The sequence below is a fragment of the Procambarus clarkii genome, chromosome 15, assembly GCF_040958095.1.
Source record: "Procambarus clarkii isolate CNS0578487 chromosome 15, FALCON_Pclarkii_2.0, whole genome shotgun sequence".
In the NCBI taxonomy this organism is placed as follows: domain Eukaryota; kingdom Metazoa; phylum Arthropoda; class Malacostraca; order Decapoda; family Cambaridae; genus Procambarus; species Procambarus clarkii.
In genome coordinates this window covers 3,621,146-3,646,237 of record NC_091164.1, presented here as the reverse complement: position 1 = coordinate 3,646,237, position 25,092 = coordinate 3,621,146, and the positions used below count along the sequence as shown (strand labels likewise).

The 25,092-nt window shown below is 37.5% G+C and overlaps 1 protein-coding gene across 2 annotated transcripts in view; it reads right to left on the bottom strand.

Annotated features, from left to right (window-relative positions):
- Positions 1 to 3,043: 3,043 nt before the first annotated feature.
- loco (locomotion defects) overlaps positions 3,044 to 25,092 on the bottom strand; it is a 188,157-nt gene continuing 166,108 nt past the window's right edge. The window contains exons 3-16 of one of the 2 annotated variants that reach the window (XM_045743803.2): positions 20,428 to 20,553; positions 18,336 to 18,488; positions 17,111 to 17,332; positions 15,857 to 16,030; positions 15,289 to 15,522; positions 14,846 to 15,043; positions 14,489 to 14,686; positions 12,862 to 12,952; positions 12,430 to 12,578; positions 12,083 to 12,157; positions 11,562 to 11,709; positions 10,982 to 11,088; positions 9,522 to 9,589; positions 3,044 to 4,962 (exon numbers count right to left, since the gene is read on the bottom strand). In XM_045743803.2, the coding sequence (XP_045599759.1) occupies positions 9,569 to 9,589; positions 10,982 to 11,088; positions 11,562 to 11,709; positions 12,083 to 12,157; positions 12,430 to 12,578; positions 12,862 to 12,952; positions 14,489 to 14,686; positions 14,846 to 15,043; positions 15,289 to 15,522; positions 15,857 to 16,030; positions 17,111 to 17,332; positions 18,336 to 18,488; positions 20,428 to 20,553 (1,896 nt within the window). In that variant the 3' untranslated portion in view covers positions 3,044 to 4,962; positions 9,522 to 9,568. The remainder of the gene's footprint in view (positions 4,963 to 9,521; positions 9,590 to 10,981; positions 11,089 to 11,561; positions 11,710 to 12,082; positions 12,158 to 12,429; positions 12,579 to 12,861; positions 12,953 to 14,488; positions 14,687 to 14,845; positions 15,044 to 15,288; positions 15,523 to 15,856; positions 16,031 to 17,110; positions 17,333 to 18,335; positions 18,489 to 20,427; positions 20,554 to 25,092) is intronic. The other variant, XM_045743802.2, reaches the window with a different exon arrangement.

Here is a 25,092-nt window from a genome sequence, read left to right as displayed (position 1 = left end):
CTGCTTGATGGGGTTCTGGAGTTCTACTCCCCAAGCCCGGGCTAAGGTCAGGCTTGACTTGTGAGAGTTTGGTCCACTAGGCTGTTGCTTGGAGCGGCCCGCAGGCCCCCATACCCAACCCGTGGTGGGTATGGGGCACGTTTTTTTAGAAAACTGTCTAGTTTTCTCTCGAAGATGTCCACGGTTGTTCTGGCAATATTTCTTATAGTCGCTGGGAGGACGTTGAACAACCGCGGACCTGCACCAGGATTACTCACCCCTGCACAGGGATTACCCACCCCCCTGCAGCGGGATTACTACCCCTGCAGCGGGATTACTCTCCCCCTGTACCTGGATTACTCCCCCCCTTGCATTGGGATTACTCACCCCCCTTACACTGGGATTACTCACCCCCCTTACACTGGGATTACTCACCCCCTTGCACTGGCATTACTCACCCCCTGCACTGGGTGTTTGAGAATGAGACTGGTACAGTACACTGATAACACCGAGCGATTTAGTCTGGATTCGAATCCTGGCTAGGAAGGATTGACTGGACACTAGTCCTTAGCTGTTCGCCTCTGTTCACCCAGCAGTTATTGGGTACCTGAGAGTAAAGCGACTGGTGAGTCGTGTTCCAGGAAAAACTACGGGAAGGGAAAGCTTTCATCTGCTAGCAAGAGTCAGTAGTCGTCTGCTTGTGTACCCGTGTGTGTATTCACCTAGTTGCGTTTGCAGGGGTTGAGCTATGCTCTTTCCAACCCGTTCTCGCAAATTTAATAAGTCAATATTGACTTATTAAATATGTGCATAGGTGACATACTTAACATAATAGTTTCCCTTGAAAAGCTTCATAGAAAACACCGACCTTACCTAACCTACTTAGTATGTTAAGATAAGCGTCTTATTCGTAATTACAATTATTACCTAACCTATACCTATAATAGGTTAAGTAACAATTGTAATTACGAAGCTATAAGATGCATATTTTAACATACTAAATAGGTTAGGTAAGGTCGGTGTTTTCTATGAAGCTTTTCAAGGGAAACTATTATGTTTAGTATGTCACCTATGCACGCAACTAATAAGTCAATATTGACTTATTAAATTTGCGAGAACGGGTTGGACAAGGAGACCTCAAACTAAAATGAGAACTCTTTCAAAAATACTGTACCTGCTTTGGAGAAAGTTCAATGCAGAGCAACAAAAATCATCCTAGAACTAAGTTGATTATCATACCAGGAATGGTTGAGGGCCAAAGGGCTAACACTGCAAACAGGACACAATAGTTGATATCGTCAAAACTTTTAAAATGCTGAACTGTTTGGAGGATATTGATCTGGAGTTCAGACTACTTCTTTAAAAGGTGCCTTTTGAAGGTGCCATAACACAATTAAGTGGCAACAGCTTTAAGCTCAAGAAGCTACAATCTACAGGACAGAAAACAGAACATGCTTTTTCTCCTAGAGGGTTTTAAACCCATAAGCCTATCTGGTGAAGCCGTAAATGCTGAGACATTACTGCAGTTCAAAATCCAGCTGGAAAAAATCCTTGAACAATTAAGGGGAAGAAAGAACATTTGACAAGCTGTTGGCTTCCTTGCCTTGTCGAGGCCACTTGACGATAAATTCAAGTATCTTCTGTTTGTTGTATTTATTCAGAGATTTAGACCCTGAAACCAGTTAGGTTATTTAAATACAGTATATTTAAATAGTTAAATATACACAAAATATTTAACTTTTTTTTATAGAACACCATCTACCAGTCATTTTACAATGAAATCCTCACTTTCTGTTGGCTGTGTTTTGTAGGCACCACCATAGTAATTATGCTTGTCTTGCCTTCACAAAAAATCTTTCATTCTAAGAAGCTAAAATCGTCCACACAGTGCAGGTTGTGAGAGCAAAACATGAGCAGTAAAATTAATTACATAGTAGCTTGGGCCAACTGAGGTTCTGAAATATACAATAGGGAAATGTGTGATCTGCATATTACTATGTCAATGTGACATTGAAGTCCCTTGGGCCCAGGCAACACCCACCAGTGCTAAGTGAAAGTGTCCACCATATAATGTCAATGCAAACATGTATATATGCCTCCTCTGACTCATGCTGAATGCAGCATGTCTACATGTCCATACTATTCATCCAAGTATACATAGTAGCAAGAAGCAAATGTTTGTTAGTAGCAAGTAGCCAAGTAGGCTACATCTGTGTGTCTGCACACATACACTCCTTGGAGTCAGGATCCACCAGTCACTGAAAGTTGCACAACAAATAGGAGCTGCAGAAAAATAAAAGCCTCCCAATCTCTAGAAACATTCAAACAAACCTTTGACTCCATACACAGTTTCAAATGTAAATATGATAGAGCCCAGTAGGCTCGGGAATCTGTACACCAGTTGATTGACAGTTGACAGGCGGGACCAAAGAGCCAAAGCTCAACCCTCGCAAACACAACTAGGTGAAGGAAAAGGTTAATTTTGAATGTTTCTCTTGTTCTGTGTGAATCATTTGCAGAGGAGTTTGGCATTTGGTCTTCGTTAACCATCCAGTTGTCTGTAAAGCTTCACTGAATTCCTGGATGCTTTCCGGTCTGGTGGCACAATGTCACTTGCTCTCTGCACTTCTGATGGGGGTCCCGGTTTTGGCTTTGGTCACCAATAGGCTGAACAGAACTCCCACATCTGACATAAACCATTTGCATGGAACATTCTCATCATGATGGTTTTAGGAAGTCACAGCAGCTCATCCAGAGGCATCATAGCATTACATTCAATAATTTTTTTTTTTTATCTACAAGGTTATAGGAAGCCCATATTATGGTACACAAAAGCAAACCGACAAAATTAATAGAGGACTGCAAAGTGAAGGACAATGGAACATAGATGCCGGTACTGTACAAAATACTGGAGTTAAAAGATATACTGCAGCTTAATGGAATTCTATTGAAATTTTCCCCTGACAATTTTTGTTGTTGTTTGGTCCTAATTGTATTATATTGACCTTTATTATATATTATTTGGTATATTACACTGAAGAGAAAGAATCAGACGACAGACACATTTATAAATCAAAACTTTATTATTTTTTCATATTACTGCAACTGTTGTGCACAGATATGTAAAAAAAAAATATTAATCATTGTCTAATACAGTAAATAAATTCATAGACATAGGAACATGGAATTATATACATAATAAGATACAGCATTTAGAAGATGAAAGCAAAACCATGCTCAGTATAGCCAATATATACAAGAAATGCATAATACACAAAATTATATACAACCTGTGTAACTTTTACACATCAAAATACTGCTTGTATCACAACGCTTCTAGCTTGTTAGCCATGGCGTCAATTTCTATTTAAATGATATTTACTACATAATATTACAGTGTATATATATAAATATGTATATGTATATACATTATAAAAACTACCTGGAATGGCACACTTCTTTTCAGCAATATTTTTGTTTTGTACTGTTAACACTTCCAATGTCAGCTAAAGTTCCATAAATGGGGCTAACTTTTCTCCATCCACTGATCAGCTCTGTCAGTCAGTTATCTGGACTGGACATAACTCATACTCCAGCCATGTCATGCCAAATCATTTGATATAAAAAAAAACTATTCAGTAAGAATGTACACATATGGCATATGTATATTGTGGGAATAAAAGTTTGATTACAAATTCTAAATTATTGTTTTCACTGATATTCCTAAAGCTTTTGAACACTTGGGAATACACACATTCTCAGTATACTATAAGAATGTCTGTTCAAGGTTGAAGGCCAGGCACATGGAGCTAGCCTTACTCAAATTTGTAGGAAAAGTGGTCTGGGGTACGGGACTGACATACGCTGGTTAGGGTAGGGCCAAGTTAAATGATTTATGAAATATCAGTAATTATTCACACCGCCCATCATATATCATGGATTCAATTCTGGTCATGTGTGAAATATTGATGCCCGAAGAGTTTTTCACCCAAAAAAATTTCCTTAAATAATACAGTAGTTTCATTGCTCTCTAATATTTTTATGGAAGGGAAAAGGGGGAGGACATGGAAGAGCAGGAGGGTGGAGGAACAGAGGAAGGGAGGGGGGGATATGGAGAGGGGAGAGAACAAGAAGGGAGGACAAGGGGAGATGAGGGGAGGAGTGTGGAGGATGAAGGGCGGGGCAGGAGGGGGGAGTGGAGGAGGGGTAGATGGGTGAGGACTATGGGATGGAGGGGGAAAGATAAAGGGATGGGGAGGGAAGGGGGAGGGCACTGCTGGCCCCTCCTAGACGTATGGATAGATGAAGAGAGGGATGGATGAATGGATATAGATGGGAGACAAATAGACCTAGGCAATGATGGGTACCCCCTTAATATAAATTATATATATATATACATCTCTACTAAACAAAACTGATATTGAATTTGTCATGACTTTGTCTAGTTATGTGAATAGGTGGATCAGATGAGTGTAAGGTATCATCATCACTGGTGGATGTAAACATGGGTGGGTTTAAGAGGTGCAGCTGGCGTGATGGAGGGCGAGGAGGGGGCCCTCTGATGCCCCCAAGCTTGGGTTTAGGAGGTAGCGGTGGGGGAGAGAGTGGCAAAGCTGTTAGGGCCATCCTTGACACAGCTGGGACTGCAGAGTTTTCCATAAGTATTGGAGGAGGAGGCGAAAAATCAGGAGGGTCTACATGTAATGTGGATGAGGATGTGTCTGGCAAGGGGATCTGGCATAGGGAATCATCACCTCGGAGCGTTTCATCAAAATCATCCAGGTCTAAATCGGGTGCCAAGAGAGTAGCATTGGCAGAGAGTGGCCCTGTGCTTGATGGTATGCCTCCCCAAACTTCAGGATGAGCCATGCTAAAGTAGTCCTCAGCTTCTTGGTGAGTAGGGATCACCACACCATCAGAGAAGGAACACTCTAGGTGAGCTAACAACTGATCAGCAAGGTGAGCATGCTGGTTTTCTTTATCCTGTAAAAATCAAAATACAAAATTCACTTATTCATTTCATGGGCATATCAATACTTTACAGGATGTACAAACTTTATCTTGGGAAATTATCTACTTCTTCAATATATATTTCTCTATCTCTGTCCAGAATACATATTTAACTTAGTATTAATAATATACATCTGAGGAGACTTAGTCTCTCTCAGCATATATACTGGAGTATGTCAACAGATTTGTGATAAATAATGGCCAAAGTAAGTACAAGGAAGTTCATTTATCATTGAAGTTATTACACAGTTGCATAGATAAAAATATGCTGGTGTAGAAGTTATTAAAATTTAGATCATTAAGATATCTTATAATATTAAAGGTGATACTAAGTAGCATGTGTTCTCACCAATAGGGTATGATATCTTTAGTTTTTAAAGATGAGATAAAAGAAAGCTGAAAAAAGTAAAATGCTATGTAAACAAAAAATAATTATACCTGTATAAAAATAAGAGGAAATTAAAATGAAGATAAAACATTGCATACAAATATAAATTTAGGTATTGAATTAAAAGAATTCAGGTTATTTACAAGGAAGGATTAAAGCACTAGACATTAACCCATAAAGTGCAGTTATCATCATACACTGATTTATGAAGTAATATGGTTATCCTATATTAATTTAAAGTATTATTGTCTGGGTTTTACATAAATGATGTTAATATGGCTGCAATGGCTTCATATAGATGTAATGAAGTTCACCTTAACATGTGAAAAAATCCTGCAGTCATTTCATGATTGCTTACTATGAAAATGTGATTCTTGTCATAAATATTACTACCTACCTACTTTGTGGCTACTTTGTGGTTGTTCCAAGGATCAACATCTCCACAGCCCAGTTCTGACCATGCCTCCTAGTTGGTTGTCTGGTCAACCAGGATGTGGCTGCTTGCAGCCTAACGTATGAATCACAGCCTGGTTGATCCTTTGCAAGTGTTTATCGAGTTCTCTCTCGAACACTGAGAGGCTGCCCAGTTATGCCCCTTGTGTGTAGCAGGGAAATGTTAAAAATCCTTTTCCTTTGATGTTGACAGTTCTCTCTCAGTGTACCTATTGCACCGTTGGATTTGAATGGGGCTATTTTGCACTTCCTGCCATGCCTACTGGTTTCATGCAATATTACTTCCATGTGCGGATTCAGAACCAGCAACTCTAATATTTTCCACATGTAAATTATTATATACTGGTATCCCTCGCTTGCGTTATAGATTTAGAACTTTTAATCTGTCCCAATTATTTTTATTTATAGAGTGGATTCTAGCAGTAAAGGATCTTTGTATGTTTTCCAGGTCAGCAATTTCTCTGGCTTTGAATGGGGCTGTATTAGTGTGAAACAACATCCCACCCTAGAGAGCACTAGTCTTGAAGAGTATCATTGGTATGTTCAATATATTTTTTTTTTTGGCAGTTGTGACAGCCACTTTATTGTGTTCCAACATGATTATTCCTAGATCCTTCACATTACTTTTCATTTTATATTCCTAGATCCTTCACATTGCTCTTCATTTTATAGTGTGATTTGACTGCATTTTATGTGGTTTTTGTTTTTATATTTGAGTTTTTTCCATAGTGCAGGAGCAGGAATATTTCATTTAACATCATTATTATCTGTAGCCCATTGAAAGAACAGATTAACATCAGACTGGAGGTTAGCCAAGTTCTCTATGTTGTCTACTCACATGAAAATCAGTGTCATCTGCAAATGATGATACAGTACAGTACTATAGTTTGTATTCTTGTCTATGTCTGATACAAAGACGAGAAAAAAGTACCGGAGCAAGTACAGTAACTTGGGGGAATGTGCTTTTCACAGTGGATGATCTGGATTTTACTGTGTTGACTATAACACTCTGGGTTCTGTTTGTTAGGAAGTTAAAGATCCATCTTCCTACTTTGCCAATAATTCCTTTTGAGTGCAATAATACTATTGTTACATTTGTTTAAAACTTTTGCAAAGTCTGTGTATAATACATCTGCATTTTGCTTGTCTTCCATGGCATCTCATAGCATCTCTTCCAGGTCATAGTGATCGAGCAATTGTGAGAGGCAGGAGCACCCTGTTCTGAACCCGTGTTGCCCGAGGTTATGTATATGATGTGATTCCATGTAATTTGTAACCATGCTTCTTGGCACTCTTTCAAAGATTTTTTGTGTGTGAAGTTAAAGCTATTGGTCTATAATTTTTTGCATCTGCTTTACTACTTCCTTTGAAAAGTGGTGCGATCTGCTGAAGACAAAGTACAAACTCCCACACAGCTGCTTAAGCCAATGACAGGAAACACAGCTGCTTAAGCCAATGACAGAAAAGCAACAGGGTTACAGGAAGGGAAATGGGGAAAGTATTAAAAAAAAAAAAAAACACTCTCCCAACATCCAAACACAAATATTCCTGATCCAGAGCATCAAATAATTGACTGAATACAATAATATAACAGCCACCTAGGGGCCACTGCCCAATAGCTTCTTGATCAGGAAAAAGCAAAGCCACCACACACACACTGCACTGGGCGGAGAGTAAGAAATGTACAAAATAGGGCAAGAGCCAATTCAGTAAAGAGAGATGCCATGACAACGAATGACACAGATCCCAAGGGTGAAGGGTTAATAGGTTGTGTAACGGAGGTAGTAATGTACTGACATCAGAATACAAGAAGATTGATGGCCATCCAACAAACTTGCATCTTGTGAGGGGCAAAATTGAAGCGGCAGTCCATATGCAGGCGACGAGTCACAATAACGTGGCTAAAGTATGTTGACCAGACCACACACTAGAAGGTGAAGGGACGACGACATTTCGATCCGTCCTGGACCAATCTCAAGTCGATTGTCTCACAATCTGCAGTCTCACAATCGACTTGAGAATCCTGCAGTCTCACAATCGACTTGAGAATGGCTCAGGACGGACCGAAACGTCGTTGTCCCTTCACCTTCTAGTATGTGGTCTGGTCAACGGCAGTTCATACTAAACCCCCCTGCAAAAACTGCAAAGGGCATTCTGGTTCCCAAAGATTAGACCAAGCAGGAAATGCCTGAGACAGGAGTCACTCGATGATTATTACAAACAGCGTAGGGGCATAGTGGCTGTTATGTTATGAGTGGCACACCATTTAATAAACATATGACGACCCTGTGCTATTGTTAAATGAAAACCCCAAACTGCCCCATTCACAAACCATTTGCAGAAGTCATAAACCCATGCACTACTAAGAGCTAGGCATTTTCCAACTGGAACCACCTGATCCAGAGAAGGTAACTGCCCAGGCAGGGAACACCACCAGTGAACACCTACATTTGATCACTCTAGGAATTTGCAGTTCAAGGTGAACAATCATCATCATTCATACAAGAAGCAAGGCATAAAACACATGCATTGTGAAGCAAATACTATAACATAGAACAAATTCACAAAGGCTGTGACGAGGGTTCGAACCTACGTCCGAGAGGATCCCAGACACTGCCTTAATCGACTGAGCTACGCCATGGTTAAAAGAATTGCAAGCGGGACTCATCCTGATCTACCAACGGATCCTGCAGTCTCTCCGAGACACAAACCAGGGTTTTACACAATTTCCCCATGCACCCGAGCTCTGCCAATAGGCTGTTCTACCTCTTTGCCCTTACTTCATTACACACAGCCCTTTGAAGTAAGGGCGAAGAGGTAGAACAGCCTATTGGCAGAGTTCGGGTGCATGGGGGACTTGTGTAAAACCCTGGTTTGTCTCTCGCAGAGACTGCAGGATCCATTGGTAGATCAGGATGATTTCCCAGTTGCAATTCTTTTAACCATGTCGTAGCTCAAAGTCGATTAAGGCAGTGTCTGGGATCCTCTCTGACATAGGTTCGAACCCTCGTCACGGCCCTTGTGGATTGTTTATTTGATGCATCACGCTATTGTGATTTCTGTGTGTCATTTACTATTCTTTGTTCACCTCACTGTTTGAATGTTTTGATTCGACCACCTTTCTGGTGGTCATTTGTTATGGTGATCTAGTACCCTCCTGATTCTTGCACCTCTTTGGAGGGGGGGGGGTGTCAGGTTTGGCCCCGGGTCCAAAGTAGGCTTACAATGACTTGTATGAACCTAATACAGATTCAATTGGGTGAAGCTATCCAGATAACTAGGACCAAGAAGCCACCAATAGGAGCTATCCCACAAAAATTGTGGTAGTTGAATCATAATAATACAGTATAAGTATAAAGAGAACTGCAAAAGGTCAATATGGTATTTATACAAGGCAGCTCCTATTTATATAAACCCAACTCATCTATATTATAAAAGAAAATTGTGTGTGTGTGTGTGTGTGTGTGTCCGAGGTTGGAGGCCATATGCTTGGGGCTAGCCTCATCCAACTTTCATGAATGACATATTGGTGGTACCTGCTTGAACACTGCATGATTTGTAAACTTTTTCTAACCACATGGATAGAAATCACTTATATTGTCAGTTATAAATAATAATGCAACACAATTCCACACATAAAAAGTGCCTAAGTAAAGCAACAATTAAAGACAAAAATCACCTCATTACCCACCTGGCTTAAGAAATGCCCGACAGAAAATCCCAAGGCACCCCAAAGTGTTAGAGATTTGTGTTAGTAACCTGAAAAGACATAACATACAACATGCAATACAAGTATAGACACAGGCAAGAGGTCTGAGCATTTGAAGAAAGTGTACCTGAGAGCTAACATAAAACATTGTTGGCAGAAGTGTGTGGTTCATTTATTTAAATGTAAACATATACCATATGTAACAGGTTATGTCCCACATGTAAAGCAAGAATATACATGCAAAATATTTTCCTAATCACATTAGTATTTTTTATCCTAATGAAATAATATAAAACCTATATTCAAAAACTAAAACAAAGTTTGGAACATTTGCTTTTGGTGTTACAAACATAAGCTGAGCAATATTCCATCTGTGCTCTAAAATTGTAAATACTGAAAATGGCAATATGTGATGGAGTTTAGGAGTTTGGATAGCCAGTCAGTGGTAAAATTGCCAACAGCTGGGAAGCAGCAAACGTTTGGCGATGGCAAAAAATTTAATCGTGTACTGAAAAATTGCACATAACTTCCTATCAATAATTAAACTTATGCTTCAATATATGGTTCAAACATAAATGTTATCTTCCAATGCAATAATTATGAAATATGAGTTATAACCTGAGTGTGTTCACCCTCACCAGAAATATTATGAGGATAGATATGCAGCAAGAACTTCACTATCATTACAGTATCTATTTATACGATTGTATATACCAGTAATTTCTAATATCAGGTTTGTTATGCAAACTAGCATGCATTACACTGTATAATACATGTTAATCAAAAAGTAAAAGAAACATGGAGAAATATTACTATGCCCTCTACTGTGAATGTGCAACAAGTGACTGTACACAATCAAAGTGGACAAACATTTTCTCAACATTACTTACAATACATGACAAGTGGACAACTATACAAAACATGGCAAACAACTATACAAAACTCACACAGTTGTGATAAAAATTACTATAACTATGGAATAGTTAAGCACACCCCTTAAGCTGTACCTTGACAGAAAAAGATTCTTGAGCAGTTATATTGTGCTGCATCTGACCTGCAACGACGGTTAATGCTGAAGATACTTGGAATCAAATGACACTTGGCCCAATGTATTTAACAACATTTATTTTGGCTTTGATAGAATTCTATGCCAAAATTTTGAATATTATTACTGTAAGGACACAGGGTTTCTCCCATAATTTCTTTAAGACACATTAAATCCATACTACATTATTGGATAAGTTAAATATGTGGATAGAGTAAATATGACAAGTGAAAAACTACACTACAAGTGAAGAGGGTTCAATATAATTGTCATGCTGGTGTACCAGCACCTGTGATAAGCTACAAATGTCTCCTTTTGTTCAAGATTTATAGTGTTCATGCTCTGTATGTTATATGTACACAGGCACCTATTGCCACTTAATACACAAATTTTATACCTGAGGCTGGTCACACTTGAGAAAATCTGGAAGTTCAAAGTTGATTTCCGTTCCTCTTTGATCATCAAGGCGACTCCTTTGGGCTCTTTTCAAGCCCTCATACAGTTCTGTAATATAATTTTTCTTTAAGAAACCTGAACTGGTATTGTTGTAAGTTGTCTAAAGAAAAAATGCTGAAATACTAAAACATTACTGTGCCTGACAGCATATTTACACTCAACATATGGTTTTCCTGGTTGGCAGCAAAGAAAAAATATGAGCATACAGGAAAATCTAGAAAACCTTCTGTTGTATCTATCATCTGGACAGTCCTGGCAAGGAATGAGGTGCGAAGAAATATAGAAATTAACAGTTGTCCTTATGTCAGTAAAATTAATTTTGGTAAATGCAAACTGAACCTAAAAGAAAGACATAACACCCTCACCTACTTCTAAAGTAAATAAAAAAAAATAATAATAATTATGAAGCTACCTTGTAAGTATTTACATATTTAAGGAATTTAAATGAACATTTTAATTTACATCAATAAAATATAAGAGCTTACCAAAGTTTCCAGTTACATAATTAAAAAAAAACTCACCATCATTTTCCTGTTTGACATTGGCAGGATTATTCCCTCTTCGTTTGGTAACGAGAACATGGTCCCCGTGCGTCAACATACCCCGCACACCAAGGTTCTCGTGAACGCTAGCTCTATTACTTTGCTTTCTTGGTTTGTTTCCAGTTTCCTACAAAACAAACAAAAACTATAAAAAAAAATTGAAAAGGGTCTCCTCATGGAAGAAAAGCAGTAGAGAGGTTCATCACAACTATTAATATATTCTATTTAGGACTTCAGACTTATTTTCAAGGAGTTTCCATTAGGTGAAGGGAAGAATAAAACATTTTTGTTGGTTTTCTTATGTCAACTCTTAAAGAAAGAATATAATATGAAAAAATTATGTATGGTCAACAATCTCACTTTTTCTATACTGTATAACTGAAAAATATATAATTATTAAAATTATATGTACAGTACGTATAACCAAATGGAAATTTTGAAGTAAGTGCCTTTTAAAAAGAATGAGGATAGCAATCAATAAAAGCAAGTGAATACAGTACCTTGTCAGGAGCAAGAGAGTTCCGACGGCTAAAACCACCCAAAATGCCAGATGACTTGTCACTGCTGTTGTCAGTCTAAAAAGAGAAATACCATAGATTCCATTATGTCTAATGTTATCTTTCTTTAATCTATAAGGATAGTCTAAATACAAGATCTGCCAGTATAATGGTCATACTTTAGCCTAAATACTCTAGCAAGAAGTTTCCCTAAAGAAACGTAAATAAAAGATTTCCGCTTTGTTCTTACAACATTCCTTAACTTAAATTTCAAATGACTAAAATAAATACAAACAAATATTGATATGCAATATAAATGATTTTAAATGTATTACACACACACTACTTACTCTGGATGATCTAGCATCAAAGTCTAGAATTCCAAGCTCATCAAAATTTTGTTCAGATTTTCCTTTCAATAAGTCTTCAAAAACACGGTTTGTAATTTCATCAAGAGTGCTTCCTCTCTTTTTCTGCCTCCCTTGTTCTAACCCCCACTCTGGAAAGTTTCAAAAGTATCCACAGTTGAAAAATCTTTATACAACTTTAATGATCTTGAAAATTATAATGGTACTGTATTATGCATCTTGCAATGCAAATTCTATTCATGAATGAAAATAATTACATGAAACTTTTGTGAGCTATAGACCAATAACACATTCAAAGTTTCAAAGTACAGTACATTAAATTTAAAACAAACATCTGACAATATTAGGAAAACAATTGTTTAAAATAAATTTATACTGTACTATAAAGTTAAGTATCAGCTTTAAAGACATTACCCTTGACTTCCTCTTTCGTCTGCACCACAAGTCTGTCACCATCCAACTCATTAACATGGCTCTTGAGATTCACCCCCTTCTCCTCTCCAACCTTAAAGGAAAAGGACAGTGGTAATAACATTAAACTAACACAAATGAATCCTAACCTTATATGAATAAAATACTGATTAAAAAAAAAAGACATTGAAACTTCTGAACACCATCATTCATAAGTCTTATGAAAACTCCATACTGCTATACTGTTTCAAATCTATTAAACAAAATTTATACAATATAATTTTCTCTGGCAGCATTTGTACTAAAATGGACTAGTATCAAAACTATTAATTACTGAATACAGAATAATCATTAATATGCATATGAATATCTTGATTAAGGAACTTTTCATGAAGAATCATTTGAAATTGCTGATAATGTGAGATACATATCAAGAAATCTTTTCCAAAAAAAAAAATATATATATATATATATATGACAAAATATTAATGCATGCTTTTCATAAAAAATAATATTCAGTGCTCAAACTAATATGATGCAAGACAAAAAAATATGCATGTATATACTATAAGCTAATACTGCAGTTACAAATATATTTGTATTTGCACTAAAGATAGAAAACAACATTCTATAACAAAATTAAAATTCTATTTTAATTTTTGCTTGCAACAATCTGACAGGGGTTAATAAGAAAAACAATAAGAAACAAGGAGTTACATAACTTGTTCTTCTTCTGTATAAATTGAGCGGACATATTACAACACCCAAAATTCCTATGCTACACTTAATGATTTGCTTTTCTGCCTAAAATTGTGTCATCCTTATATTTTATATACTCTCCTTACTCTAATACCATTGTATTATATGATCAAACTGTATATTCTTATGTAACTATTTCACCGGCCAAACTGCACATTACAGTACTGTGCACTACCTCAACTCAACTTGGAACTCTTTCTCGGAACAAGCCTGACAAAAGCTTAGATTGTTATTCATAGCATACTTTACAATGAAACAAAGTTCTGAAGACAATTAAATAGGAAATCATCTGTAAATTTTCCTATTACTATATTTTCTGGATATCCTCCTATCTTTGGTTTACCTCCATGTCACCGCTTCTAGTCTTTTCTCTTAATTCTTGAAAAATGAACATGTACAGTACTGTACATTTAAACATGCATAAACCCTGTTAATGCTTAACTGAAGAAATAAATAATAGGGTATAAATTTAATGTCAAAAGAATAAATATACTGTACTTATTATGTACTCCGGTTAATAGGTAGATAGTTCAACTATTATGCACATGAATAATTTAATGCATCAAAGGTAACACAAATATGGGGAAATTATTGGAGGAAAACACACAAGTGTGGCAGAGGATTTATATTAAAATTTAAGTGTGGAGTAAGAATCATATTCAAACAGCAGGTATAATATTATAAGTGAAGGAAAAAAGAGCAGAATGAAAATATACAGAAAACAGAACAATAGACAATACATGTATGTAGATGACAGGAGAGAGAGAGCATTACAAGGAAAGTATGTAATATACTGCTGTGAGAAGAGACTATGGCTATACATCAGTCAAAATGAAATGCAGGAGAATTACATTTTAAAGTTGGTAGTTACCTTGTGAACGTACATGAGGTCCAGCTTGTATCCATACTTGAGAAGTATAGGTTTAAGAACATCATTGGTTACCTTGTTTGGCTTAGCCTTAACACAGACGGTCTTACGATTTGGCAAGTCTAACCGAAATATGATTCTTTGCTCCAGACGAACTTCCATGCCTCCCAAAATTGAACTGTCTTCATTTTTATCCAAGAGCTGATAAGGAGAGGTAAAATAATTGAGTAAATTTTACCAAGATGGTTCTCTAAATATAATAAGCAGAACATAAGTTTGATAAGATAATAATTAAACTAGTAAAATTTTTCATTAAACTAACTCATCCAGTTCATGATTAAGTTAACATTAAAGAAATACCTTATCAGTTTTGTGCTGATAAACATCAAAGGTAGAATAGGAGAGCCCACGGCGCTCTAAAAGTCGAGTCAGTAACGCCTGTACAGATTCGTCATTCCTCACAGCCACAACAGAGTTGCTCAGATCAGGAAGGATAACACGGCATCTGCTGTAACCCTCGCTCCCACTAAGGCTTCCTAGCTCACCACTAGTAAGTGACTGTTGATGGAGGAAATATGTAAATTGTCAAATGTTCTTCGATAGAAACAAGGAGAAATAATGTACTTGTAATGTATTTCTCCTTGTGTATGTACACAAGGAGAAATAATGTCAACTGCCTACTGCAAAAAGCATCTCTAATTTCTATACATAGCAATGATGGGCTTTAAGCAAGTATATCTTGAAAATGATGCTGTAGTAAAATTAGTTCTTAATCTCAAAGCTGAATGACATTCTGGACTCACTTCTTTGGATAAAGCTCTTCTCCCTAAAGGTAAATCAGAAGAATTAAGAGATGTGCGACTGCCACTGATATCTGAACGGATACTGGATGAATCTGAGGTATTTCGTTGATTTTGTTTCTTCCTACGCCTATACTCTGCTTCCCCTCTGTCTTTGCTCTTACTACGATCCTTGCGATTCCACGGTAATAATGACTTCCGACGACGTTCCTCTGCATCTGATCTGCTTTTTTTCAACTGAAGATAAAAAAAAAAAATATTGAATACAGTAGAGTATAGTACATGGGAAAATAATTTATATGAAACTGAAAATAGTAAATGATGACTAAGCAATTACACTGACAACTTAGGATTGAGATTACTGTAATTCTAGTACAAACCTCTTTATACAATTCATTTATACCCTACTAAACATTTTCACCTTACACAGCAACATTTGAAGTGTGGTATAATCTGTGTATGTACAAATTATTAAGTGTTTACTAATATTACTACAGTATTTTTAAACATTAACATTACCAAATGCAGTACTAAAATACATCTCTCCAATAGTTCTCAATAAATCATTTACCTTTACATGTGAATCTTCTTGTGCAATTCTTAGATCCGGGTCAAGGTTATCATCCCCAGGGTAGGGCAGAGTTTGACCTCTCATATCCCGAGATACACAATCTTGGTATAAACTTGACTTCAAGAATCGAGAATAACTGTCAAACTTCATGAGATTGAAAATCTGTTTCTGGGCCTGCAGAAAACAAAGTATCATAAAAACTACACTACTGGCATTTCTTTAACAACAGAGTAATAATAATAGCTATACACTTAAAATGTTACTAAAAATGACACAGTGGATGTACAAAGGCACGAGGCAATATCTTCAGATGCACTATTCAGTGTATATAAAAATGTTTAACCTAAACTAAGTTATAGTGTACAACACAGAACAAAACCATTGGTGGAGTGGAAAGAAACTGCTACAGTAGTAGAGGAAATCTTGTTGGAATGGAATAGTGTATCTGCTGGACCAAGACATCTCCATACAGGGAGTGTACACACTGCTATATAGAATTAATTTTGTTTTATTTCATCCCAAATTTTTACTCTTACTATGACCTTCATAGTAAATATTAATACAAAAGGTAAATTTATGTTTGGAATGTTTACATTTATAACAAATTGCATCATGAATACACTTTATGGGGTGATATAGCTCAACCATTACTTGACATGACATGTCTTGTGCCATTCTTTTCATATTATGGTGTGATCTCACATCACTCTGTGATTTTCATCCATTTTGCATTGGATATTTCATTATCTGTGACTAGAAAAATGTCTACCAGTAGCATCAGGTTAGAGCAGGTAGAGGATAGTAGTAGTTTTGAAATAGGGAAGAAAAGATTAAGTGGCAGTAACACTGGGCCATTACACAGTGATTTTCTACAAACATTTGAAAGTTAGGGTCTCCATTCAGAGCTTTCAAATGTTATTCCTATCAGTAGTTTAATCTTTCCCAATGTTTACGTTTGTTATATCAAGGTCCAGATTTGTGTGGTTGTTCTGTGTTACCTATTCTGATGTTAATGTTAACTGTTATTCAGTTGAATGTTCAACAGAGAAAGTCTCTATCAGCTAAAGGAATACTGTACCTCTCACAGAGGCAGTCATTCTTTTGCATTCTCATTGCATGAAATTTTACCAGAGACTAGTTTAAAATTTTTTTACTCTAGCAGCCCAGTCTAAACCCATTTTTCTACAGTACATCCAAATAAGTTTAACCTATATTTTAATTACAGGTATTTATAAAACCCATTATATTTATCACCTGATCAAATAAAAATTGATTTGGAGTATGAAGGCCTTCTTCAGCATCCTGTCTTGCTTGCGAGTCAACGTTGACAGGTTCAGGGGCGCCACTGTACAAGTGTCTCTCAAAAATCTCCTTGGCCATGGCTCGAAGCTCATCAGGGTTGGAGACTCGCTTGTATCGTTCACAAGCCGTCCAAAAGTAAATGTTTTCATGACTATATTCTTTTTTCAAAAATTCCTGTTGGGATAAATAAAATACATTCAGTATAGTGTCATCAACACGCCCCTACCACTTTCTTGTGCCTTAAAATGCTTCCAGCTTTCATTCTCTCATCATTTTTAATCTTTGTTGGGCACCATCCTTCTTTTATCATTCAGTTTTATCTTCCATAACATCATCATTTAATTGTACAAAACCTCATATTCCTTTTATTGCTTATACAGTATATAAAAAATAATTCTACATGATCTTTACACAAGTATATACAGTAATCAATTACCCTGTTACTGGCCTCAGGTCAGGCTCGGAGAGTAGAAGAACTCTCAGAACCCTCTCCTGGTATGTTCCAGGTATCTGTGCATTCACCACTTGCATGTCATTATGTTTAATTATGTACAGTATACAAATACAGTATGCCTAAAATATGTATTTGTAATACATAACTATCTTTCATTGCACATACAGTATTTTGCAATGTGCCAGTAATTATCATTTACTCCTAGTACACCATGTACATCCATTACATTGTTCTGGAAGCCCATTTCCACCCATCCATAATAATAATTCTACAGTCAAGTATAAATGCTTGTTAGCATACAGTATCTCTCTAAACCTCGCTCTTCTATAAGAACAAATTTCATTCTCATTCCTGTCATCACATACAGCATAAGCAATCACCACAGCTACCTTCACCCATTCAAATTTAAATTTAAGACACAAACATCTTGAACTGTGAAACAAGAAGTCATTCATAGTCTTATATCTATCTTTATTCATAAAAGACCTACTCTGTCCCTTCTCACATTCTCTCTATTTCCTGCTCTTATAAATCCTTAAACCTTACCCCATTCTAATCTTCACTCTCATTTTCTCCAAGCTTGGTAACTCATAACAATACCCACCTTAAAAACTTTCACCACTTTCTTATAAAGTGAAAGAAAATTTGTACTGTAATTTTATTACAAATTTGGAAAAAATTACAAAATGAAAATACACACAACAAAAAGACATAATAACTAACAGCAAAGGTATGCAGCCCTGCGGGATCTTCTAAGAGCTTCTCAAATGATGTAGCCCAAGCACCCACTCTTCCAACGTCAATAGCTCTCTCAGAGGATACGCTTCCTCCTACAGAACCACATTCACCATCTAGGAGGCTGTGTGGTGCCGATATCTGTGTGGAGCATAATTTAAGTAAGGAAAATGTATAAATGCTGCATTAGCAATGAAATAATGTAGAGCACTGTAATCCTGAATATCATAGTGAATAAGGTGTATAATCAGCGCACACAATGAACATCACACCGAAAACTAACCATCATGTGCTGTATTTTGTACTGTATAACTTGCATTTGTATACTATATGCTGTATTGGAATTTAAGTCACTGCTACAATTTACTGGTACAGTATTAGTTAATTTGTATTTTTGTAGCTAAATACGAATCCACTGAGAAAAAATTAGTTTTCAGTGAGCTATTAGCCAACTGTTTTCATAAGGTATTGAACTTCTGCAACTTTGAATTGTTTGATACAGTATTGAGATCCAAGGATATTATGCAATAATGTATACTGTATAGTAAAGAAAATGGTCTTTTGCCCAACAAACTAACATTTAGGCAACTGCAACATTACAATTTGACCACAACAAATTCAAACATTGAATGTAATGAAAAACACTTTTCTGGGCATCATTTACTGAGATTACGATTACGATTTACTGAGAAAGGTGAACTCACTGGCATGAGGACCATAGAAGACAGACTCAGGGAGGGTACTTTGAGTGTTGTACGATAGAAGACATTATTGGACTCGTCGGGAAAGAAGATTTCTGAAGTTTTATAGTGTCCTGCATGAAAGTGACACCTGCAGTGTTATGTCATGTACATATGTGTATATATTGTATAGTTAAGAGTACACTTGGTGATGGTTCTCCTTAGTGTTGTTTACCCCCTTTTCCTTTAGATTAATTATTACTGCCTGTTCTTAATAACTTACCTATGACTCGGGGTGGGATCGAGTAAGAAGAGGCACTATGGCCCCATAAACAATTTGATAAGTAAAGAACCTGGTTACTGGCTAAGTGAGGCCGTAAAAGGGTAAACAAACGCTTCCATTGTATCCATCATCTTTCTCTCTGATCTGTCAAGATACAGTACATACTGTGGTTTTGTTTAACTTTAATTTTGTGTCATCTCTGATCTTCCCCTTACCTCTACAAACACACCAGATACTGGTCCTATATTTTGTTATGTCTGTGCAAGTTCAGTTTTGTAAGGGTGTCTGTGGTATGAGAGCCAAAGCACCAGGAAGTTACTATGGGCCAGCCTCAAAATTATCAATAATTTTTTAAACATTTTACCCTTAACTTTCTGACCATGTGGAATAGAGCAGAATTATCTCTAGAAATCTTTTTGGATTGTGGCCAAACTTAGACAAATTGTCATACAAGTCATGGTCATGGTCATGGTCATCCAACATCCTGGTTGACCTGACGACCAACCGAGAGGCCTGGTCAGAGACCGCGACTCAGGGCCATTGATTCCCGGAACCTCCATAAGGTAGGTAGATGGTTTCCCCATAGTCAGGGACTAGAAACCTGTTAGGCTTTTCAAGAACCCCCCACTAGGCCAATTATCGACTTATCCCAGAATGCAACACACAAGTTTTCTATCTCCACAGGACCTATTTACTGCTAGGTGAACAGAGGCATCTGGGAAAAAGAAATGCGCCTGAATGTGTCCTGCTGCAGGAATTGAAACCCAAACCTCTCTGTTGTGACCTGACTGTGCTGACCACTGCAACTGTTCACATTTTTGTGATAAATCACTTTATATACAGTGTATGGTATGCTATTCATGACAGACCGAGTTAAGTAAAAATTTTAATTAGCTTCACGCGTTCTAAGCATAATAGGCATACTGCTTTTATTTTTGTTATCAATCAGTAGCTTATCTCAAATATGAAACAAAGAAGTATTTACATGGTAATGAGAGAGAAAACACACACACACAATATATACCAGTAGAGTATTTTCCAAAAGTGTACTGTATATCATGAAGTTAATTCAAACCATTATGAATTTTAGCCAACTCTGAAGGTATAAATAACAGACCTTGCCAATTTCAGTATCAGAGTGAGCTGAAGGATCTTGTTGGTGGCTACCATTGTGTCTTGAACTGTGGAAGTGACGGCGGAGAGAGGTGCTTCGAGTCCACTTCTTTTCAACACCACCATCAACCTGAAATTAAAAAAAAAAGTCGATACATTAAACTTTATCTACATACAGTAGAGTATAAACTGTATAAAAATCAAATCTAATTAGTGAAAAAATACAATACAAAACCGAATTAAACTCTACAGTGTGAAGCTTACCTGAATAATTAATAGTTTATCACAGTTATTAATTAATTTACACCTTAATGGTTTATGTTACTGGTTAACCAGATTTCAAAGCTTTTCTTAAGAACTTACACTTTCTGAATTGATCCAACTCCAGAATTTTGTTCTCGACTCATCTGAATGTGTACTCGCCACTTTTCCCTACCCACTAAACCACTCACCGCTAGATGCTCCAAGGACCTGCTAGTGGCTGCTGGAGGCTTGCCTGGATCTAAACCAGCTGCCATAATCATACTGAGTCTTTTGTCCTTCCTGAAGGACTGTCCTCTTAGGTTTGGATCACGACGGATGGTTACATAATGATCCACGAGCAAGCCTTTATGTCCCTCAGCCATATCTTCAACATGTGTAGGCTGTTCATCACCAAGACAACTACTGTTTATTGATGTACAATCCTCATCCCCAATCCGTGAGTGATGACTGCCCTTACGGCAGTTTTCACACTGCCTTGTATCCTCACAGTCAACATAATGGAGAGGAGATTCAGACCTGATTTCTGTGGAATCCGAGTGATTTTCCTCGGTACTATCCGGGTCCAATGTCTCGTCACTCGAGGAAAGTCCATCGTGGAGGGTTTCCCTTCCCTCCGAGATGCTAGGCAAGTTATCCATAGTCCTCTAATTATTAAATATTTTAATAAGCACTGTAATTTCGGCCATTGTAGTGTATGTCAACAACACAAATCATATTTTCCCTTGCTTGCCTCATTGTCCATTATTAGCTACTCAAAACAACTATTATACTAAATTTAAAAGGATTCATTCACATAAAGAGAAGTGTATCATTTACATTGATTAAGCCAACATTTACATAATAAGACTGAATGATGTACTAATGGAGGCAATATGGAATGTGCAAATTCAGAACAATATCAGTCTACCCGATTGGTAAATGAAATAAATGATATCGGCTTGCTCCTTAGAAATGGGAAATGAATATAAAGAGCAGATGAGATACCAGAGTACCCAAGACTAGGTAGTATATATATGTCAAAACTAAGATTATATATATACATACACACCATAATTCCCAGTCTGCGGACATACAATATGCAATTGGTCACTTAACCAGCCGAGCCGGCTAAACAACAAGTTGAACAATGTTACCTTCTCTCTGATTGGCTAAATGAAAAGCACCAGATGAAATCTATCGAGAATTAAGTGAACAACATCAGCATTGCAAATAACTGCACCCTAAATTTTGCGTAAGGGTCTACTGATAACCTGCGTAATACAGCGACATAAGAAAAAATACATGACGCTTTGTTAATCTCGGTCCAGGACTGACAGAAACGTCGCCATTGTGGACAAAGACAGGGACACACCCAAAATATCTTGGATTGTAGTAAAATTGAGCCATTTAGAGATAAATCTAAGCTCACTATATGATATGGCAACCTATCTTATTACCATGGATAAATTACCTGAAATCCTTGCACTGTATCCATATTTCGCTTCCAGTAGATAAATGACATATGAGATTCAGAAACAAGTAGTGCATTGTAAAGACTAATAATAAACAGAAGCTCCCCTATGACTCTGTAATATCTCCATTGGTCAAACTATTATGTATTAGCGATAAGACCTATCGTTAATGTATAATGACTTACTGTAAATATATAGCTCTTGAAATAGTACTTTCTCTGTAACTAGCTGACATTGTAACTATAAGGTGTGAAGGATAGATGAAACCGTTTATATAATAATCTAAGATGAGGTCTGATAAAGACCTTTTGTGCCCTCAGTAATGCTTTTTGCGCTACCGCTCACAGGATGAGTATGGGGCGCACAATAAACTAGCTGCCTCCGGCGGCAACAATCAAATCGTCATATCTTCGTATACATATCTCGATCTAACCGTATCTTATACAAAGCAGTGGCGGAGGCAAACACTACTCTGTGCACGGATTGTGCAGTGGTGGAGGCAAACACTACTCTGTACACGGATTGTGCAGTGGTGGAGGCAAACACTACTCTGTGCACGGATTGTGCAGTGGTGGAGGCAAACACTACTCTGTGCACGGATTGTGCAGTGGTGGAGGCAGATGTACGGATTCAAAAATATATATGACAGAATCCAGCATACATTGAGAGGTTTCCAGGAGTTTTACGCCCCAAGCCCGGCCTGGTGAAGAATAGTTAGTTCCAGTGCTATGGAAAAAGTACAAAAGTCAATGAAACAACCCCAAAATCGTCTAAATAGATCAAACTCATAAAATTTGTCATGTTGCCTTGGCAGTTATGTTCGTCTGTTTGCTGAATTTACAATATGTCCTTAAAATTGCAAAGATACTGCATTGGACATTCCAACTCTTATGAATGCGTAAATTTTGTTTATATGATCATATGTCATAATATGCGCCTGAAACCGATGCCAATCCTTTGTTTTAACTGCGATATCTACCTTTACCGTGATGACCTCACCTTTGACCTTTCGTGTTTGGAGTTTCTTATCTATCAGACCAGACCAAGGTCTGATAGATGAGACGTTCCTGGGGGTTGTTCGGTTTACAAAGTTAATATTTCTTTCGGGTGGTAGCCGAAGTTTACATAGGTATCCATCACAGGCCAGCTGATATTACATAATATGTAGGACATTGCCATCTACATTATATATCAAACCAGGAAACAACAAGAGCAACTGTACAAAATCTTACAATATTGCGGCCACAAGAACCAGTTAATTAATTGGCTCACTCCATGATTGGTTACTTTCAACAGGCGGACAGATAATGGCAATTCTCCAAGAAATCTAGAACATCTCTGGTGCTCAAAGCATGTCAACAAAATACCACAAGCCTGTCAAGATGTATCTGTATCCACTGAACGCACCACGAACACTACATTAACAAAAAAATGTCAGTGCCATGAGACTGATAAACAAGCTTAAGACAACGTTTCTAAATAGTCAGTCCACAACACGAGCAAATTAAGGATATACTTCAAGCTCCAGAAAGCTTTTAAAGTACACTGAAAACAAGGCATCGATAAGCGATAAGTCAGTTTAGTCTACCTTCTCTTCGTCCGATGAGCAGATGTCCTCGCTGTCCTTGCTCGTACGCTTTGAAGAAGTGGAGAAAAAACGTTTTCTTGGTGCCTTTTCTCTGCGCGACTTGGAGGTCTTCGATGAATTTACGTCATTAGTGGAAATAGCCGAGGTGTCTGCCTTCTTTGGGGCTCCTGAGGTACTAGCGTTTTTAGAGGTAGTCGAAGACTTCTTAGATGTGGAAGGTGATGGTGCTTTGGATGAGCTAGCGTTGCCTGTGGATGCCCGCTCATGAGGGAGTCTCTTCAGCCCTGGGGTCACATTCCGGGTTCTCGTATCAGCAGCAGTCTTTTTTGCGGTCTTTGTCCCGAGCCTTTTGAACATGAGGGATTCCCCTTTGTCAGTGTTGACTCCGAACATAGCCTTCAGAGATGTGACGCTGCTCAAGAAGGTACTGGATGAACAAGGATCACTTTTCCTCTTGGACTCTGTTATTTCCACCATGCTCTCTGGCCGGTTTCCACTATTCCTCTTAAAAGGTTCACCACCCCTCTTTTTCACAATTACTGCCAAGTCATCTTGTTCCAGTGATGTGTAAGACCTCGTAAGAGTATAATGATTAGGTTGGTCTCCGCCCATGGCACACCTGATGGCAGTAGGCACTAGCATGCCTGACCTGCCGGCATGCTCAGGTTCCAACTCCGACGGACTCGTCTGTGTTCCTTTGATTTTGTGGTTAGAGGCATTTGCCTCTGTTTTCTTATGTCGCATCATTATGTGGGCACAAACAGTTCGTGCAATTATCAGTGTGAATTAAGCACATGTAAAATATTATGAAAATGCGACATTTTCCAATTACAATTTCGCGTTAAATTCCTTTATATGCTGCGATACAGACACACACCCATTATCTCTATCAGAGACAGAAACACACCCATAAGATAATGAGTCCAGGAGCTGGAGTTCGCAAAGTTTAGTAGATGCTCAGAGAAACAAAGATTTCCAACCACAGTTACTTCATGATGCGGCAACCCGTCCTCGACTCAAGTCCATTATATACAGCGGTCGATCCCGCAGACGCATTCTAAATTTTTACATGCTGTTCATTCAAAACGGGAATTTTCTCAAATATAAATTAATATTATAGTATATTAGCATTTTGTGCATATATATAGGCATAGGTTAGTTAGGTGTTTAGGTTCAGTTGGCGATTATTTGTAGTACGTGGGTGAAGCATTTACAGCGTTGTGGTTCGAACAAAATTCGTCAGTGAAGCACTTGTTCCGGAAGTGTTCGGACGTCAGCAGTTGTGAGTCGTGTGTAAACCGGTTTTCATTTATAAACAGGGGGTTGGCGGGTTCATGGAATCACTTTTGGGTCTTTGTTTGGAGGA